The sequence below is a fragment of the Meriones unguiculatus genome (genome assembly GCF_030254825.1).
Source record: "Meriones unguiculatus strain TT.TT164.6M chromosome 13 unlocalized genomic scaffold, Bangor_MerUng_6.1 Chr13_unordered_Scaffold_34, whole genome shotgun sequence".
In the NCBI taxonomy this organism is placed as follows: Eukaryota; Metazoa; Chordata; class Mammalia; order Rodentia; family Muridae; genus Meriones; species Meriones unguiculatus.
In genome coordinates this window covers 9,886,976-9,902,846 of record NW_026843646.1, presented here as the reverse complement: position 1 = coordinate 9,902,846, position 15,871 = coordinate 9,886,976, and the positions used below count along the sequence as shown (strand labels likewise).

The 15,871-nt window shown below is 38.3% G+C and overlaps 1 protein-coding gene across 8 annotated transcripts in view; it reads left to right on the top strand.

Annotated features, from left to right (window-relative positions):
- Positions 1 to 9,021, top strand: part of LOC110563103 (zinc finger protein 120-like) — a 30,058-nt gene extending 21,037 nt beyond the window's left edge. For 2 of the 8 annotated variants that reach the window (XR_009588947.1, XR_009588949.1), the window contains exons 5-10: positions 324 to 361; positions 2,773 to 4,829; positions 5,498 to 5,625; positions 6,338 to 6,561; positions 7,799 to 7,893; positions 8,782 to 9,021. Coding sequence is in view for 4 of the 8 variants with exons in the window: in XM_060376201.1 (XP_060232184.1) it covers positions 324 to 930 (607 nt within the window). In the remaining 4 variants the exon portion in view is untranslated. Of the gene's footprint in view, positions 1 to 323; positions 4,830 to 5,497; positions 5,626 to 6,337; positions 6,562 to 7,798; positions 7,894 to 8,781 lie in introns of those variants that run through there. The other 6 variants (XR_009588948.1, XR_009588950.1, XM_060376201.1 and 3 more) reach the window with 6 other exon arrangements.
- Positions 9,022 to 15,871: the final 6,850 nt, after the last annotated feature.

Sequence of the window (15,871 nt, the reverse complement as noted above, 5' to 3'; positions counted from 1 at the left end):
TGTAATGTATAGGAAAAGTATGAATTCAGTCAGTGTGGTTAATATGAGAGGTCTCCATTTCTCTTTACATTTGTGAAAAACCTCATACAGAAAAAGGCAGCTATAATTTAAGCCATATAATGAAATGCCCTTACCGTCACAGATATCTACAAAGACTCGACAACCCATAAAGAAAATTACGAATGTAAACAAAGTGATGAAACCTTAAGATCTGGTACCCCTTTTCAATGAGACCAAATTGTAAAATTAATTCATACAGATAAAAATATTTATCAGTGTAATGAATGTGGTAAAGCTTACATGTGTACCAATTATCTTTGCAGGCATGAAAGAACACAAACCGGAGAGAAACCCTTCAAATGTAATCAATGTGAAGAAACCTTTTTCCAACCCAGTCATCTCCAAAGACGTAGAGTAACACATATTAGAGACAAACTTTATGAATGTAATCCGTGTGATATAGCCTTTTTCCAACACAATCATCTTCAGAGACATAAAAGAACTCATAGCAGAGAGAAACCCTATGAATGTAATCAATGTGGTAAAGTCTTTTCAAAGCATGGCAATCTCCAAACCCATAAAAGAACACATACTGGAGAGAAACCCTATGAATGTAACCAGTGTGGTAGAGCCTTTTCACATCATGCTACCCTTCTGATACATGAGCGAATACATACTGGAGAAAAACCCTATGAATGTATACAGTGTGGTAAAGCCTTTTCATGTCAGGGTAGTCTCCGAAGTCATAAAAGAACACATACTGGAGAGAAACCCCATGAATGTAACAATGTGGTAAAGACTTTTCACGTCATGGTCATCTCCAACGTCATGAAAGAACACATACTGGAGAGAAACCCTATGAATGTCCCCAGTGTGGTAAAGCTTTTTCACAATGAAAAATTCATAACATACGGGAGAGAAATCCTATGAATGTAACCAGTGTGGTAAAGCCTTTTCAAAATATGGTAATCTCCCAAATCATAAAGTAGTGCCTACTGGAGAGAAACTATGAAAATGTAATTAGTATGATAGAGCATTTTTTATAACACAGTCATCTGTAAGTACATTAAAGAACACGTACCACAGTGAAACCCTGTGAATGTAACCAGTGTGGTAAAGGGTGATCACGGCCTGATACTTCAAATACATAAAAATGCACAGATTGGAGAGACTCCCTATGAATATCACCACTATAAAACTTTTTCACAACATGGTAATCTCCAAATACATGAAAAGACACATAAGGGAGAAAAAGCTTACAAATGTATTCAATGTGGTAAAGTGTTTTATCAAAACTTTTATCTGCAAAGACACATACTTGAGAGTAGTCCTATGAATGTTTTTAATAGGATGAAGACTTTGAATACTTCTTTAGCGTCTATTATCAGAAAAGAATTCATACTGCAGAAAATCTCTGAATATGTTTGATTTTGTACATGAAACTTTGACTTTTTTGTCTTTTTTGTCTCTGGTAGACATAAAAGGATGTAGTATACTCATCAGGCAACCATATATCTCACAACATTGCTTGATGTTCTAGAAATCCATTGAGTCCTTGAACAATCATGTAGCAGGGACTTTTAACCTTCAAGTGTTAGGAGACAAAAGCAGTGATGGAACATCTCCATCCTCTGCATTGTAATGACATATTTGGGAGATGGAGAGTTTGTAGTTCTGCTTCTCTTATGTACCCAAGTGTGGTTCTTATTTCCGACACTGGATGGCTCAGAATTACCTGTCTTTCCATGCATTCTTCTGTTCCCCCTAGGGACCACATATGTAAATGGTGAAAAGACACATACATAATTGATTCTATATTGTAAAAAAAAACTTTTAAATATATATATGTATATATAAATTGAAGAATATTTAGATGCATTAGTTATTTCTCTCTGTGTAGCAAGTGCATGTTGTGTATCAGTGGAGAACAATAGAGGATCTGATGCATGTGATTAGACTTACAGACAGTTGTGAGCTGTCTCTTGGGTGCTGGGATTCAAAGTAAGGCTCCATGACTGGGGCTCTTGAGGGTTGAACCATCCGTTCAGCCCCATGAGCGTGTCATTAATAGCAGTAAGGTATGAATGGTTGATCCTAAGTTCTTCTTTAACATAGCCTTGACAATGGAGAAGAAAAATATGAGACTTATAGCATTAGAACCTAACATACTTGGTGGTTAAAGAGGATTCTCTGCCCAGATCTCCAAAAAAATGGGGGAAGTGTCTCAAAAATGAGAGAAATTGAGAGTACAAGTCTTTAAGAAGTCACTGTTCCCGTGACCAAAGCCACAAGGCTGAATTAATCTCAAATGTAGTAAATAGGCATCAATGTTAGACTGCAAGGACACATTTAAGGTATGCCCCTGCTGGAGTTTATGCCTACTGTAAGGAGAGAAAAAAACCAAACAAACTTGTAGGCATCAAGATCCACCTGTCTAACTGGGAGTATAGTCTGCTTCACCGATCCCTGAAAAACATTCAGTAAGGATCCTGGAGTAATGGTTACTCCAGAGGACATAGAGGTTGTGGTCAGGGAAATCTGAGATGCAAACAAAATTACTGTAGGGCTGGGGAAAGCAGACATTTACAAATAGTTTTGTAACATCAAAAATGTATTAGGGAAGGACTTTGGATGCTAAACAAAAGCATTGAAAGGACAAAAACAATGCTTGGGAGATATACCTGAGGACAAGCTGGCTCCTACTTTATTCTCTGTATATACTCAGCTGTGGTGGGCCAGCCCCCACCAAGTCTTATACTCTTTCCTTTTTAGGCAACTACATGTATCTCAGTGACAGCACCATGCAGGCCCATACTTGGTGTTCTCCAGTTGGTTCTTAAAGTCCTCGGTCCCCAATCTGTCACTACTGTAACCTGCCTGCCATCATTAATGTAGCAATAAGTATATTTGGAAGAAACATTTATATCCTTTTCTTACATGAATATTAATGAAGGTGTGGATTCCATTAACTTCTAATTTTCCCTTGAATCTCTTTCTGGGAAAGGCTAATAGCTCCATATGACAGTAACTCATTATCTGAATACCTTGTAGGAGAGAAAGGAGCTGAGAATGGGGTAGGGATTTGTGATTGGGATAAATTTATTATATGTATTGTTTAGAGTTCATATTTGTGCATATTTCTTGCCTTCTATCTAAACCTGTTAGGACTTCAAGGATATATTACTTACCTTTTGGTATAATGGTCTTGTGAAAAGTACACAATTTATCCTTGTTCGTTCAAATTCCGATTTCTCTATTCCAGTATCTGGTTTCAATATGGACATTGCATTGTCATGTTTATTCTAAGCATCACCTGTCTAAAGATTCTATAAACGTGTCACCATTTATTCTGTATTTTGAATTAAATAAGCAGCCAATGCTGTGCAATGGAGAGAATAGGGTGGGACATCTGAAACTGACTGAGACATAAAAAATATCTCTAGCCACAACTTCAACAATACTTGGCCAATTTATCCTTTGGCTATAATATTCTCAAAATTTATTATGCCATCCTTTAGTTTAGTTTCTTCTGGCACATCTATGCATTTATAAGTTTACGACTGTATAATGCTTGTGAGAAAGTATATGTTTGAAGAAAAAAAGGACTGGACACTGGAGATGCTGGATCAAACCTGACAGAATTCATCCTTCCAGCATGCTGATACATTGACACATCTGTCAATATTGACAGATCCAGCATCTTGCATGTTCCACCATTCTGCTTGTTCCTGCCTCATCTGCTTCAATTGCTGTTTCTCATCAACACCGACTCCCAAGAGAGCTTTGAAGAAAGCTACTAATCTCAACTGGTCCCACATTTTAGACTATTCCAAATAGGACTTCCAGTAAGCCCAAAATTTTTCAGCTTTCAAAAACTAGACCACAAATGAATAATTATCCATTTTTCCCAATTTCCTTTGAACCCCATAACAGGATTTCGGTATATCCTAAAATTCAGGTAGAAAAAATTAATTAGAATGACATCCAATTTCCTTTAAGTGGGGTTGAGTACATTTTTTGGTTGTTTTTTGTGGCTATAAATATTTACTGTCAATGAGAGATGGTCATAAATTATTAATCGTCTTATTCAGAGAAAAAACAGGTTAGACTCAGGGATTTCTCCCTTTTTCTTGTCTTTATCTTTTTTATTAGATAAGGAAAAAAGGGATTGAAAGCAAGAAAGGGGAATAGAGTATTCTTATATGAATAATAAGATGAAAGTTAGATTATTGAATCAACTTAAGGCTTTATTTGTTATTCTCAAATAAGGTTATTTTTAATTCTGGTATAGGATTGTGTATATTGATGCAAAAATAAGTCTATTTTTAATAAATTGGTAAATTTCAGTATGTTGATACAGTTTCAAGGTTACTGCCTATACTTTCAAACTGCTGTTACCAACTGTTTAGGGTATTAGGTAATGCAAGTTAATTTCTAGTTAATCAGCTCATAGTCATGTCTGACACTAGTCTAATTTGTCAGTATATACATCCTCGGTTAAACAGATAGATATGATTTTGTAGACAGTTCGATTACATAAAGATAAGTAAGTCTTCAGTAACATCAGAGACCTACAGAATATGGCATTTTAAAATGTGTTTATTATTTTAAAGATTCTTTCACAATGAGACAGGTCATCTGGCAGCAACCACAGACCTCAAAAAAGATGGTGAGCATCAAAGAACTTCCATATGGAGATGACTTCAAATGTGGCAAATAGCCAACTGTGCAAAAAGAAAATGCCCTCATTTCATGACAGACAGAATTCTGCCAAAAATGGGCAAGCTTAAATTCAGGACAAGTCAACTGTTGAACTATGCCAAGACAGGGTAAGCAAGTCCTAAATAGTTCCCGCTTTACATTATGTTTGTCAAATATTCTGAGCCAGAAGCCTGAAGATGATGCTCCAATGTTATAGAGAATTATGGGTGACTGTTCAGGCAGCAAAGTGTCCCTGTCAATTTTTAAAATATTTTTTGGAAGCACTTCCTATTTACTCCAGTAACTACTTTTATTCCTTCTTAAGTCTCTGGTGGGGTTGAAGACCGAATAGTTATATTTCTACAATTGAGCTTAAGTTGTTTAGAATTTAAGAAAAATTTTCATATAGGTAATATGCATAAGGATAAAATTAATTTAGGTATAGAACCCTAAACTTGATGAGATAGGATTAATAATCAAATACTTTCTCCTAAGCTGCCAAATGCACGTGAACTATATTGCACATGTAAATGTTATCTAATAGTTTCCACAACTTTTATAATTATTATTGTATTGAAAGAAAAGGAGCCTTTTATTGGACTTGTAGGGGGAAATGTTGGTATAATGTTCTTGTGGAATTTACTGTTGTTGATTCAAATGCTGATTTCTCTACCTTACTATCTGGTTTCAATATGGACAATGCATTGTTGTGTTTATTCTAAGCATCACCTGTCTCAATTTTGTATAAACATTTTGTACCACCATTTGTTCTCTGTATTTGCAATTAAACGACCAGCTAATGCTGTGCAATGGAGAGAATAGGGTGGAAATCCTGGCCTGGAGGAGAGGAGTAGAGAGCAGAGATGGCAGGAGAAGACTTGGAACCATGAAGAGAGATGAACCAGACCAAAGCAAGTATAATGGGTAAATTTTGAATGGGAGGAATCTATGGTGGCCTGTAGGTTTAGAATGGAAAAATCATTGCCCGGATTGTGCTGCAGGTTAACTAAATTCATCCTAGTCTCTGTGTGGTGATTTGGGTATACAGCTGGTTTAGGAACAATTGCTGTTCAACTAAAAGATAAAATCAATAGTAAATATTAATATTCATCAACACTTACCTTATATCTTCATCACGAGTCAAAAATTGTTACACCAAATACATATGTTAATGTATGTTTTTAATTATCAATAATAATTCTTTTTCCATTTTTTTAAAATAATAGTGCCAGTATGAATCTCTGGATGGCCAGAAACTTGGTATATAAACTATATATGTCTACCTTCCTTCTAGAGTGCCTCCAATGTATGTAGGCAGGTCAGAGTTCAATAATTCAGTTCTTTTGATTGGATGGTTAGTGTAGCCAGGATATAGGCTCTTATCCTAACTCCAGTAACAAAGCAATGCTCCTATCAAATAATACCTTCTTGCCTTAAAGTCTGCAATTGCTCTCCCATCTACGAGCAATATTGTTTTTTCTTTATCGTTATTATAAGGCATCAAAATACTATGGCAGAGTATTGTCCTCATTCTACAGAAAGTGAAACTCAGGCTCACATAGATACGTAGTTTTGCAATATAGTTAAATGTAACTAATTATCTTCCTCATCCTATCACTTTTTTTTTTCAATGCAGTTTATTCAGGAACCTTGAACAATCATCGGACCCTGGGGAAAGCCAGCCCACAGCTTAAATAGCCTCTGGGTAGCCAACCCAGGCGTGCCACGTGGGCAATGCAGATAGGTCCACATACATGGAAGCAAGCCAGATCTTCGGCCTTAGCCAAATGTGGAATTGTTCGTGACAGAGAGCACTCACCATCGGGAAGGTGGAAGGCGGAAACCAGCTCCATCTTTAAGGTGCAGCATTCCGCAGCTCTCTACAGTTCCCCCTTTTTGTTTTAGACACATCAGGCAAGAGTAGAGGTCTGATCTCTGATATTAGAAATAAATTGGGACTTTGTACCGATGTTCATTTAGGTGTCATCCACCCAAAGAGCATCAGACCCGTCCGATACCTTTTTCTCAGAGGCGGGACCTGGGGCATCAACCCGCATGCTATCAGACATGCTCTTCTCTGGGTCGAAAGCGGCTGATCCTGAGTGCAGTGCTTAGCCTCGTATCCTGAGCATAACCTTTTAGCTTTTTATGGTATCCAACCATGCTTGGGGAGACTGTCCTGCTTCAATGGCTGTAAAGGCCTGAATGGTCTTGGCTGCATTACGCTGTTGTGAGACTCTAATCTTGAATAGATTTTAACTAATTAATTAAGAAAAGGAGAAGCAAATATGCTGTTACAGTGGAGTATAAAAAAAAATCCAGAAAGTTGCTATAGATGGTATGATAGATTTCTCCCAATAAATCACACTGCATGAAAAACAATAAATGAGTTAAAGAAACAGACTCACTTTGTTGAATTTAAACAGTGACAAATTATAGGTGAACAAAAAAATCTAATTGTCTTATACAGGTAACTCATCTTTTTTTTTCCTGATTAAATAACCCACCTTAGATGATAAGACTTCATTTTTGTTTTGGATAATGTGCTTAAACATTTAACATTTTCATACATCAGTTTCTTTACATTTAATGTATTATAAAATAAATATTGCTGTACTGGATAGCATTTAATTTTTTATGTTTTAATAGTTATTCAAACACTTGCTTTCCTTTAAAAGAAGTGAGAGTATTCTTTTGGAATGAAATGTGCTGTGCAGGAACCTCTGTAATTCCACAACAAATAACACCAGGAAATGAACTGAGTTGGTTTTTTTGTTTCACTAAGCTGAGAGCAAAGCTTCTCATTTCACAGATGTAGACGGCCCAAAAAAAAGCTTCTCATGAACTCCCATGTGATGTTCAACCACTACACAAACAAAACAAGAACTCTGTCTGTCAAAATTAACCTTTTCCTCTCTTTACTATTTTGCTTTTTCTCGTTCTTTATTGTTTCTATTCATCTTTGCATTTTAATTAAAGCAATATTGATTTAATTTTTAAACTGAATATAACTCTTTCATACAGTATATCAAGGCCACTGTTTCTCCTCCCTCCATTCCTCTCAGCTCACCCCACCTCTTTCATCATTCTTTTCCAGGGATCTACTCCCACTGCTCTGTTTCCTCTTCAAAAAGGAACATGCCTCAAAGAGAAGACAGCCAAACAGCAAAAGACAAGATACAAAAATAGGAGGTAAAAGCCTTCATATTGAGGCTGGCCAAGGCAACTAAATAGGAGGAAAAAAAGTCTCAAGATCAGGCTAAAGAATCAGCTACACCTGCTCTCACTTTTAGAAGTCCCACAAAAACACTGATCTAACAGCCATAACAGCAGAAGATCTGGCACAGACCCATGCAGGCCCCATGGTTTATGCTTATGTCTTTGTGAGGTTCTTGAAAATCCGGGCAGTGTAATGCATAGGTTCCTTCTCATGTCCTTAGCTTCAATTTAAAGCAGATATTCTTTTGGCACTCCCGAATGTTCTGTGCCATCAAGCCAGAGTACATCTTGTAGACAGGACATATTTTAGGTGGAGAGTTTTATGGCTCAGTTTGTCAGTTTCCCTTTCCATAGACTGTAGAGTACTTTATTTCCCTCAAGAGACACTGGAACATAGGGTTGAAGGCTCCAAGTCTATAGCTGCTCAACCTCTTTATATTCAGCAAAGCTCTGTGGAATTTGTCCTCAGCAATTTGTCCTCTGTCAGTTTTGAGAGAGAGAGAGAGAGAGAGAAAGAGCAAGAGACATTTTATGCTAACAGGAGGTCAGTTTGTTTAGGGATCTCTACAGGACCCATGAGCCAAGACATCAATTGATTGTAACCCAGTCCCAGCACTGAAAACCATGCCTGACAATAAAAGATGGTGATTTCAGATTCTATATTCTTTGTTACGAGGACTTTGTTACGATACTAGGGTTAGTATCACAGACTGAAAAGTTGCCATGAAACTGTTTCCACACTAACCAGCAAAATTCTCCTAATTCCAGGTGTGTCTTCCTGTACCCTTTCCTCCCTCTCTGTGTACCTGATCTTTTCTGGTCCAGTATATTCACAGAATCTATTCCTTTTCTCCTTCCCAGGGAGCTCCAGTCTCTCCCATCTTCTTTACCTAACACTCTGGATCTGTGGAATTTTAACGTGAAGAAGTATGTCAGTGTCAAGGCAGACTTTGAAGTTGTTCAACATATAACCTGGGGCCTGAACTTAAAAGAAACTTTAAGATGACTGCATATATTGGGTTCAAAATCTGTTCTAAGCTGTTTTCTTTTTTAGCATGAACTAGAGCTGGATACACGCTATTAAAGATTTATTTTCACTTATCCATTTAATTGTTTTTTTTGGAGTACATTCTTCCTGGGTATGCATATAAATTCTAGAACAACTGCATCTTCAGCCCTTTGGAAAAATATTTCTGAGACAAGCTATTTTGGCTTAGATTACATTGATCCCAGTATAATGCTGCACAGATAAATGACCTTGATTTCTCCTTTTTAAAATTTCTAAATTCTTAAGTTAAAGGCTGTACCACAGCCTAATTTTAAAAAGTACTCATTTGAGTCATGTAATGAGCTCTAATTTTGTGTGCAGTGGGAAGACAGGTTGGAAAAATGAAGGTCAAATTTCTAGAAGTTTTCAACATTGCTTTCTAAATTCAGTTTTTCTGATAAATTTTACAAATATGATAGAAAGTGCTATCAAGGAAGCAATGCAGATCAACCATTAGCAATAGTTGATTATCATCCTTTACCCTTTCCAGTAATAGCAGCCACAATGCTGTGTCTTATGGAACTCAATTCCAGGGTAGAAAAGGAGTATCTGAGCTGCAGAGTTTTCTCAAGTGTGCATGATGTTATGCAGTTAGATAGGGTAGATTTCACATCTTGTGCTGTAATTGCTGTGGCAGGAAACACATTAAATTATTATTTTTGTTGTTTTTGTGCAAAAGTGGGACTTGTTTTGCCTTATAGACTCTTATCACTAAATCATATAAAATACAGTAGAAGCAATTGTTATTCAGTGCTAAGCTATTTTGCTACTCTGATGTTTTTATATTTTTAGTTTTGTTTTTTTTTTGTGCTCGTTTGTGAAGACAAAGTTTCTGTGTAGACCTGCCTGACCTAAGTGTAGATAAGTAGACCAGGCAGGACTTGGACTTCAAGCTCCCCCTGACTCTGGCTCCAGAGTGCAGCAGTAAAATGTGTCCCAATATACATGTATTTGTTGTTGTTGTTGTTTTAACATTATTGGCTGATGGTCTTGGAATGGAAGTTTTTGTACATGTCAAGCATATGCTGCTGTTCTGATCTTCATCCACATCCATATTTGAATTTTTAAAAATGCTGAGTATTTCTCAGGATGACCACATTAATGTTTAGCACATCAATACTGCCTGAGTCTTCAGAGTCATTTGATACCAGGTACATGATATTCTTCCTGTCTTTTTTGAAGTTTTTGAATGAATGAATATGAGTGTTTTGCCTGTATGCAGGTAGAATCATGGGCTGTGCAATAATGCACATTGATTTCAGGAGGAAGAAGGAAAGTGCCTACTGAGTGCTAGAAGACAGAGGGCAGGCTAGGGGAGGATAGGCACAAATGTTACTGAAATACAAATCTCTGCAGATCTGGAAAAAGTCTGGCTCTGAAATGGAAGCCTGGGCCAGGAATCACTAAGCCTTGTTTCTTCAATATGCTCTAACCCTAAGGGAGGTGCTCATGTCATTCAAGACTCACTGGCAAATCAGGACCTTGATGCCATCCTCCAGTCAGAGGAAGAGGCAGGTTCTTCCTGGCACCATGCTGCATGTTTGCTCTGCAGCTGGGCAGGCTTGAATGGTTGGTGTGCTTTGTTCCCAAAGTAGCTGCTGTGTGCTGTGAGAGGATTCCAAAGACACAGCATGGGGAGTCTATGTTCGCTGCCCACAACCTGGTGGAGCAGGAGGGTGACTAGCAGTACCTGGTGTGTAGGGTTCTTCCTGGAGCTGGGTGGGAACCTGCAGCCAGAAGCAGCCACAAGAGAGATAACTTGTTCTAGCCATGAGGAGAGTGGGGCCATCTGAGGGGGTAACTTTGTTGTATATTTAAAGGGTTAAATCCACAAAGTGCATGGCCCTTGGTGAATATCAGGGTCATCCAATCAGATTTTAACATTGTGGGTTAAGCAAGGGAGATTCTGTTGGAGGATGCACTGATCCAGGACACCTGGTCTCAAGGCCTTTAACTGTTTTCCAAAACATTTGGTCTGGAATCCAAGGTCCTTAATTTATATCCCTAAACATATGGTCTGGAGCTCAAGGTGATAAGGGAACAAAGAATTGGGTTTTCAGTTCATTAGTATGTGAGGGTTTTTTTTTTTTTTTTTTTTTTTTTTTTTGTCGAATCCATGAATGAAAGTTTAATAGTGCAACAGAAACCACAGAATCAGGGGAGGGAGAGGGCTGATGCTCAAGCAGGAACAAGGCTCTGGTTGCTGAAGAAAACTATGAATAAACAAGAGAAGAGAGAAGTGAAATTGTTCCACAAGGCTCAAATTATTTGAGTCAGGACTTTAAAAAGATTGGGGCAGTTGGAGAAGAAAATTAAATAGCAGTAAAGGCAGTTTTAATCCATCAGTTCTAAATATATATTGAGAAATTATGTGCTTGACTATCCCAGCATGAAGCAAAATTTAATCATTTGGCATCAAAAGTAAGGCAGAACCTACTAATTACTAAATAATTAATTACAGCTCACCAAGTCAAAGCAATTTAGAAAAGAAAAATGAAAATCAATATAAAACGCAATAAGAATGATTAAAATGGGCATGAAGAAATCCAAGATGTCAACCATTATGTTATAAGAAAATTTAGGTTTTCTTTTTTTTTTTTTGATAGCAAAATGAATGAGTATATCATTAAAATTAGGTAACTTAATTTTTAAAAATGGTATTTATCAGGTGAACTTCACAAAATAGATGCATGGAGCCAAGTACATTTCAATATATATATAACATAGCCAGATATTTTTATATGGAAAGTATAGATAAATTTTATAGGCCAGATATTTTTAAAATAGTGAAGAATTCCCACACAGAATTATGAAGGAAATTTAATCAGCAAAATGACATAAGATTATTTTAGTAATGTGAGAATGATTGTAATAAATATAATACTCTAAGATATATATGTATATAAGGTTGAATATATACATTTTCCAGGCCTTGGTGAGGCAACACCAGCATAATTATATACATATATATATGTATATATATATATATATATATAACCGATTTTACATATTACATATTTTCCTTTGTATATAGGAACTCTAGTGTGAAACTAAGGTTTACAAACTGTTACAGAGACAATGAAAGTCAGTTATAAAGGCACATACCTCTAATCACAACACTTGGGAGTCATAGCAATTTTGAGGCTATCAAGACATGCATAGCAATTTCTGGACTATCAAAACACTTTGTTGTGAAATTGTCTCCAAATACAAACAGATAAAAATATGTCTTTTACCATTTAAAATATATTACTAAGCTAAACTCATTTTTTTCAAAAAAATTATTTAATTTTTCATTTTACATCTCAAGTGTAGTCCCCTCTCTTCTCTCTTCTCTCCTCTTTCCATGGTCCCTCCCCTCTGCCCTTCCCTCCTATATCCTTCCCTTCCTCTTTCCCTCTTTCATCTCTTCCCGCTCCTGCCCTTCAGTAATGGGGAATACCCCCACTAACATACCTTAGCACCCCAGGCCTGAGCACTTCCTCTTTCAGAGTTTCCCAGCAGGAGCCCAACCAAAGAGAAGTAATCAAAATGCATGCAGCAGATACAGACTCCATTTCCCTTTCTAGGACACCCTCATAAAAGCAAAGCTGTCAACTGGGTATGTATGTGTAGAGGGCCTAGGTCCAGTAGGATGCATAGATCTTGGTTGGTGCTTCATTCTCCACAAGCCCTCCTGGGTTTAGATTATTTGGCTCTCTTGGTATTGTTGTGGAGCTCCTGTCCCATTCATGTCCTTAAATTCTTCCCTCAGTCTTCCACAAGGCTCTCTCCACACAACCCAATGTTTGGCTGAGAGTCTCAGCTTCTTTTTTGATCTATTGATGGATGAAGCCTCTCAGAGGACCACCATGCTTGGCTCCCATCTGCAAACATAGCACACTGTCATTTATAGCATCAGAGGTTGGCTCTCTCACTTGGAGTGGGTCTCAGATTGGGCAAGCAATGGTTTAGAAATTCATTCATTCTCTGCTCTATCTTAATCACTGCACATCTTCTGGCAGGGTAATTTTGGATCGAAGATTTTGTGGGTGGGTTGCTGTTTTTGTACCTCCACTATGAATCCTTCCAGTTCAGAGGGTTGCCTCTTCAGTCTCCATGACACCTGTTACTAGGGTTCTCAACTAGGGTCACTATCGTTTCAGGAGCATACCCAGTTCTAGAGCTCCAGCTTATCTCAGAGGAGTCCTTGCCCATCATTTCTCTTCTCCCTGAAGGACCACTGTACTCCTGTTCCCACTCTCCTAGCATCTGATCCCTACCTTCATTTCCTTCAGTGTTCCTGCTCCTCTTCTTTCCCCTCTCTTCAACCACTTCCACTGTCTTTTTTTTTTTTGTTTAGCTTACAAATAATTAGGTTTATTTGTAGCATTTATTTTTTCAATGCAGTTTATTCAGGAACCTTGAACAATCATCGGACCCTGGGGAAAGCCAGCCCACAGCTTAAATAACCTCTGGGTAGCCAACCCAGGCGTGCCACGTGGGCAATGCAGATAGGTCCACATACATGGAAGCAAGCCAGATCCTCAGCCTTAGCCAAATGTGGAATTGTTCGTGACAGAGAGCACTCACCATCGGGAAGGTGGAAGGCGGAAACCAGCTCCATCTTTAAGGCATAGCATTCCGCAGCTCTCTACAGTTCCCCCTTTTTGTTTTAGACACATCAGGCAAGAGTAGAGGTCTGATCTCTGATATTAGAAATAAATTGGGACTTTGTACCGATGTTCATTTAGGTGTCATCCACCCAAAGAGCATCAGACCCGTCCGATACCTTTTTCTCAGAGGCGGGACCTGGGGCATCAACCCGCATGCTATCAGACATGCTCTTCTCTGGGTCGAAAGCGGCTGACCCTGAGTGCAGTGCTTAGCCTCGTATCGTGAGCATAACATTTTAGCTTTTTATGGTATCCAACCATGCTTGGGGAGACTGTCCTGCTTCAATGGCTGTAAAGGCCTGAATGATCATGGCTGCATCACACTGTTGTGAGACTCTAATCTTGCATATATACCACAGGCAAACCAAGGAGACCAACACCAGAAGGCCTGCTAACACTCCCATGCCCGCCCATTCCTTCAGATGATTCATGGCTGCAGCAATCCATGTTGATAATCCTGTGGCTAGTCCTGAGTCCACTCTGGTAGAATTTACTGTGACAATGGCCACTCTCAGCTGCTCTATCGTAGTATCGAATTCTCTAGTCCAATTACCTAAAATATAGCTCGACAATTGTTTAGACAGATTTGCAGCACAGGAAAAATTCTCATGTTATATGCTAGTGACTCAAAGTCCAGCATATTTTCATTGACAGCCAAGTTGAGCGATTTGCCATAGGGTATCAATTTGCTCCTGCACGAGGTCAATCCTCTGATTGAACACCATCAAGCTTCCTTTTAGTTGAGTATTAATTCCTTTATGTACAACTAAGGCATGAGCTACATTGGCTAAATGATTATTCAGGGTCTGAGCAGTCTGCCCAGTATGACTCATGGCTAATGCCCCGGTGGTAGCTCCAACAGCCGCCAATGAGATGGTAGTAACAATGGTGGCTGTAGTTCCAAGATCCCTTTTCTGTCTGAAGAGAGTCATAGCGTGAGGGGCATCAACGGACACAGGCACCCAGTGAGTTGTCCCAGAAGCAAAAAGACACACATGGTATATACTCACTCATATAGACATACAACATAGGACAAACCCACTAAAACCTGTGCATCTAAAGAAACTGGGTAAGTGAGGGTTTTGTAGGCTCTCTCTCTCTCTCTCTCTCCATATATATATATATATATATATATATATATATATATATATATATATATATATTTACAATTTAGGCACCTCAGTTAAGGTAACAGCAAGTTTAACCAGTTAACAGATAAGTAGGAAAATGTTACAAGGGGCCTGGAGGGAGATGGTGCTGCTGGCTTGGAAATGTTAGTTTATCCTTGCTAGCAATATGAGGGAGAAGGTTATGCTCTGGAGGTTGCATTTACACAAAGTATTTGCAGCCAGGGCAATGTCCTTGGCAGGTTGCCAAACTCCTCTCTTTAGTATCTTCTAGAATTTCCACACTTGGCATTTAACATATAAGTGTAAGATTCATCTGGAGTTAATTTTGTGGAGGTTGTAAATAATGTGTTGAGTAGCACTTCAGTAAAAAGCTGTGACACAAAGAATTCTGGATGTAAAGGATTTACCAGTGCTTATGAGATAGGAAGTCACACCAAGTAGAAATTAGGTAAGGGATGTTCTAAAACATCCCCTAGATAAGTAGCATGCCAACCAGGCCTGTTAGAGATTAGGATGCTAGGAAATATGTTTGCCCAGAATGACTGTCAACAAATTTGTCTCCAAACCATAACCAAGGAGACAGCCCTGATACATAGCAACCATTGGCCCCTCTTCATGTCAAAAAAGAGACATTTAACAAGCTGCTTAATGTGCCATTACAGAGTCACAGCCAACATTAAACCTGGTGTGCCATAAAGTTGCAGTTTTCTTATTGAGAAAGGCATGGTTTTGCAGCATGGGCAAGACATCTAGTGACACCCATTTGAACTGGGAAAAAACTGTTGTGTTGAAGACTGGCCAGATCAAACAAAGCTTTCCCTGAGTTCTGCATGTATGAATGACATAACTGCTTTTCACACTCCTTCTCAAATATGCTTGGCAGAGCCAGGACAGCACAGAACTTATGCCTCAAATCTATTCAAGATTCTGAGGTCTTGATATTAAAAAGACAGTTCTTGTTCTAAAACCAGGTATGTTTTTGGGTGAGCAGTGGGGCCAGGGCCTTTGAGGAGGGCTTGTTTCAGATTCTGAGCACCAAACTCTTCTCAACTCATAGAGCTATAGTTATCAGTTCCAAGACCACTGTAGTCTTGGAAAATAATGTTCCATTCATGCAG